Source organism: Pundamilia nyererei, unplaced genomic scaffold, assembly GCF_000239375.1.
Source record: "Pundamilia nyererei isolate P.nyererei 1_Seehausen unplaced genomic scaffold, PunNye1.0 scaffold00123, whole genome shotgun sequence".
NCBI classification, from domain to species: domain Eukaryota; kingdom Metazoa; phylum Chordata; class Actinopteri; order Cichliformes; family Cichlidae; genus Pundamilia; species Pundamilia nyererei.
In genome coordinates this window covers 1,545,788-1,550,069 of record NW_005187524.1, presented here as the reverse complement: position 1 = coordinate 1,550,069, position 4,282 = coordinate 1,545,788, and the positions used below count along the sequence as shown (strand labels likewise).

Below are 4,282 nucleotides of genomic sequence, written 5' to 3'. Positions count from 1 at the left end.
CCTTGGCATTCTCCCCACCATACTTTGTTTTTTGTTTGTCTATCTATGCTCTCTTTCTTCTCTTCTCTTTCCCTTGAATCCCCAACAGGTCACTGTAGATGACGGTGTCTTCCTGAACCTGGCTAACTGACAAAGGTGTCTTCTTGTTAAAGGGGAGTTCCTCCTCCCCACTTTTCCCAAAAGCTCTTCATGGTGCATCGTCTGATTGTTTGAGTTTTCTCTCTAATCTATGGTGTCCTCACCTTACACTATGGTTCACGAAGTTAAAGCATCTCAAAGCGACTGTTGTGAACTGACACTATAAAAAAAGTCTAAAGATCAGATTCTTTTCCTTCCCACCATATCTTTATTACACTGTTCTTTATGCAAAACAGATCAGCAGTCCAAGCGGTACCCCACAGGAAGCTGCTGTATAGTGTGAGATCTCACCCCATCTGACAGCATCTCCAACACTTGGGTGGAAACATATACAAAGACCAACACAAACAAAAGTACAAAAATCTACCAACAAACTGAACAATTGCAGACACAAACAAACAGAGGACATCCATGCAACATATCAGAAACAAAGATGAGGTTCTTATTGCACAGCTGCAGCTTCCACTGCCCTTGCCTGTAACTCCAGGATTGTGCTGGCGCATTCAACCAATATTCCTGTGCTGGCAAAAGTTGGTGGATTTCTCAGCCTTTCTTTGATGACTTTCCCCATCAAACCTGGGCTTATCTGATCAGACCAGCAGGTGTAAGCATGGCCTTGTAGTGCTGTGCTGGTCAGTGTTACTTAGATACTGCAGCCACAGGTACACAAAAGTCTCATGCATGTTTACATATTTAACCATGACATTAAAATGCACTCAATGGTTGATATTCATTAATCATGCTTTAAAACAATCAGCTCAGCAGTGAATGATCACACTGCGCCTGAAAGAACATTGTAAATCTGACTGCACATGTACTAAAACATGTTCAGTCAGAACTGTAGCATGACACATGTAGTAGGTTAATTAACATATGTGACAGTTGTATTAAAAATATCGTTCCTGACAAAAAGGTCATAAAAACAGCAGAATACTGTGTCCCAACTGGGATTTGAATGTCATGAAATGCACTTAAGATTCATAAAAGAGCTTCAGTCATCTCGATAGTGAACAGTCTGGGTGGTGTCCCAGGTCATCGAGGAGCACAGCAAACTCTGAATACCAGTCTCTGTTAAATACTGCCTTGAGCTGACTGTACAGGGTCGTATTCTTCATTTCAGGTTGAGATGCATGCTGGGACACCACCAGGCCCACTCCAGCGGTGGTAAGAAAGTAGTCTCCTGACCAGTTAGAGGTACCTGGGTAGCAGCAGAGCATAAACCTGGTCAGAGATTCCATCAACTGACTTAGAGCAACGACACATTTGTAGAATAACTGTGTTTCTCACCGATATAAGCTACTTTATCAGTCACCATGTATTTGTTGTGGTTGACTCTGGAAAATGGAATATCGGACTGGTTTGCCACTGGGACGATGTAGAGTTTCTGAAAAAAGAAAGGAGCGTAAACACAATTTTTTTTTTAAATAGTGGCAATCATCTTCAGGAGTTTCATGTATCCCATGTTGCGTCTTACTATCTGGATGCTGATATGCTGCTGAGGAGAGTCGAGTGAGGCTAGAGACTGAAGAAAAGGCAACATGTCTGGATCAGAATCCCGCCCGCAGCTGATCAGCATCCTGATTTGCACTTTCCTCTCGAACGCGGCCGTCTTGATGGCATCCTCGATGACCGGCCAGTATCTGCTGAGTGAAAGCCGAGGATTTCAGAGTGAGGAAAACAGAGGAAAACGATGTGGATCATTAATGTGGAGTATTTTCTGTAAAGGGTTAAGTTAACCTCCGAGGCCTGTCAAAGCGCGTGGTGGGGAAGTACTCCATGACAGCTACATCAACATAGTGTTGAGCCCCATAGATGATGGAGAGAATAGCATCCAGGTCCTGAGTCCTCGATGGAGGACAGAAGGATGGAGGAGAAGCCTGGAGTGAAACACAAGAAATCAACAGGAGCACTTGATTCATAACCACAGGTTTTAAGTATGTTTTTGTAGACATAGCTGCAGACTACAACCCTTTCTCTATTAATGATAAAGAAAACCTAACAGTATCCTTTAAAAAGGAACTGAAACCTAATGAACTTACTGCCACATACAGCCGGGTGGAGATGTTATTCTCTTTCACCAGCAGGGGGTGTTGTTTGTTGATGTCTGTGTTATAGTTTGCAGGCCAAGGCTGTGGCAAGGAGCTGTTGGGTTGACCCATCACCCAGTAGGACTGGAAGATTTTACGAAGGTCCTTCGCAAGACTGGAGCAGTTGTAGATCACAACTCCTAGTTCCTTCACCTGCAGTTAAAAGTAACTCTTTAAATTGTTTAGCAGCGTTTCTAAAGGTTCAAAATAGCAAAGTACCTTTGATTGTCTAATGTGAGCGTTCACCTGTGTTAAAGCCCTCCAGTCCATGTTGGCGCTTCCAATAAACACGTGTTTCCTATCGACAATCCAGAACTTGCTGTGAAGAACGCCGTTTGCAAGGCGGCCAAAGTCCACCTTTCTCACATGAACTCCTGCAGGCAGGAAGAAAAAGACAAGGGTCAAGGTGGTGCTGGTGCAAAGAGTTGGTGCCCTACAAGACTTTGTTGAAGAGAAAGCAAACCTTTTTGTTTTAAGATCTGTAAATCGGTGGAGTTTGTTCTGACGGTGGGAACACTCGTTATCACTCGGACAGTCACATTCCTCGAAGGAAGCTCTTCAAGCTCTTTCAGGATGTTCCTTCCCTGCCAAGGACACAATGAAAACATTAGAAGAAAAAAGTTTGTAGGGATGTTTTAATGAGGAACACAACGATCCACTGCAGCTGGTAACTCACGGGCATATCAGAGGAAGAGTTGACACTGATGTCTTCCCCAGTTAACGTCCAGTAGAAAGAGACCACATCCACTTCGTTTGTTGCCACTGAGATGAGATTGTTCCAGACTTGTTCAAGAGGGATCCCAAATGTTACGTTGCCTTTGTATTTCATATGTTCGGGAATGCTCTCCACAAGGGCCATGCTGCAGGATTTAAAAAAAAAAAGACATCTGCTCAGGGAATTCTTTGGAAGTTGAAGTGGAAAAAATTGAAAAAAGTAACTTTTAATCTTTAAGTCTACAGATGTGGAGTTGTAGACTCATCCAAAGCTTTAACTGACATCTATGAGGTGCTTTTACCCCTTTTAAGGGGTATTACAGCTTCCCTTTAACCTCTATATCCTTAAAAACAGTCAAAGTTGATGTTTTGTAGAGTCAAAATATTACTGCAAATGAACTTAAAACAAACACTTGCTTCTACTAGCAAAATGATTTTGAGGGTTACCAGGAGAAAGGCTCTTTTCTCCAAAAATATCTCGATGGCTTAGGTTTGCAAAGTTGCATCTGAACAGACAACAAGAGTTTTGGAACAATTTCCTTTGGACAGACTAGAGCAAAGTGGAGATGTTTGCCGAAAACCAAACACAGCACAGCAGCACAAACACCTCATATCAACTATCAACCGCGGGGGAGGACAGGTGATGGTTTGGGCTTGTTTTGCAGACCTGCACCTTGGTGGCATCGAGTCAAAAGAATCCAGATGTTGAAATGGCACAAAGTCCAGACCTCAACCTGACTGAAATGCTATGGGGGGCTTTAAGAGAGGTGTGCAAAAATGAATGCCAGCAAACCTCAATGAAGCAAAACAAAGGAGTTAATCAAAAACAATGTGAAAGACAGTCACACAAAAAATGATTACATCAAGTACTTCTATGCATTTTTTTTTTAACGTTTTACCAACTTTCTACAAACCTTAAAAGAAACCTGACGTTTGATGGCAACATCCCCTGAGAATAAGTGACTTCACCTGGTTAGCTAGTCACATAGCTTCACAGCCTTTATTGTAACAAAGAACTTCCTTTTCTTTGTGGCAGCTTCAGTGACATTCCAGTGAAGCAGCTTTTACCTTTGTGGGCATAAAACCGCAGTAAAGTGAGCCGTCATTTGTGAGCCGCGGTCAAGCCAGCCGCCTCCTATCCGCCGCATAAATTTCCTTGCGCTTTTACACCAGTCTTTACGGTAGCGCCTTTTCGCTTTATATCCCACGCGCACGCGCGCACACAAATTACAATGGTACAGCCCAATACAGTCAATACAATTATGGAAATTTCAGAAATTCATTAAAAATCATCCTGAATAGTTGAGGTCCAACTTTCAACAGATTCCTTCTCTGGGACACCT

General features: G+C 42.8%; 1 protein-coding gene across 4 annotated transcripts in view; it reads right to left on the bottom strand.

Moving 5' to 3' along the window:
• Nucleotides 1–326: 326 nt before the first annotated feature.
• pld4 (phospholipase D family member 4) overlaps nt 327–4,282 on the bottom strand; it is an 11,665-nt gene continuing 7,709 nt past the window's right edge. The window contains exons 1-9 of one of the 4 annotated variants that reach the window (XM_005742783.2): nt 4,008–4,136; nt 2,902–3,085; nt 2,689–2,809; nt 2,472–2,599; nt 2,178–2,378; nt 1,876–2,015; nt 1,613–1,781; nt 1,426–1,522; nt 327–1,336 (exon numbers count right to left, since the gene is read on the bottom strand). In XM_005742783.2, coding sequence (XP_005742840.1) covers nt 1,134–1,336; nt 1,426–1,522; nt 1,613–1,781; nt 1,876–2,015; nt 2,178–2,378; nt 2,472–2,599; nt 2,689–2,809; nt 2,902–3,085; nt 4,008–4,087 — 1,323 coding nt within the window. In that variant the 5' untranslated portion in view covers nt 4,088–4,136 and the 3' untranslated portion in view covers nt 327–1,133. Of the gene's footprint in view, nt 1,337–1,425; nt 1,523–1,612; nt 1,782–1,875; nt 2,016–2,177; nt 2,379–2,471; nt 2,600–2,688; nt 2,810–2,901; nt 3,086–3,853; nt 3,982–4,007; nt 4,137–4,282 lie in introns of those variants that run through there. The other 3 variants (XM_005742784.2, XM_005742781.2, XM_005742782.2) reach the window with 3 other exon arrangements.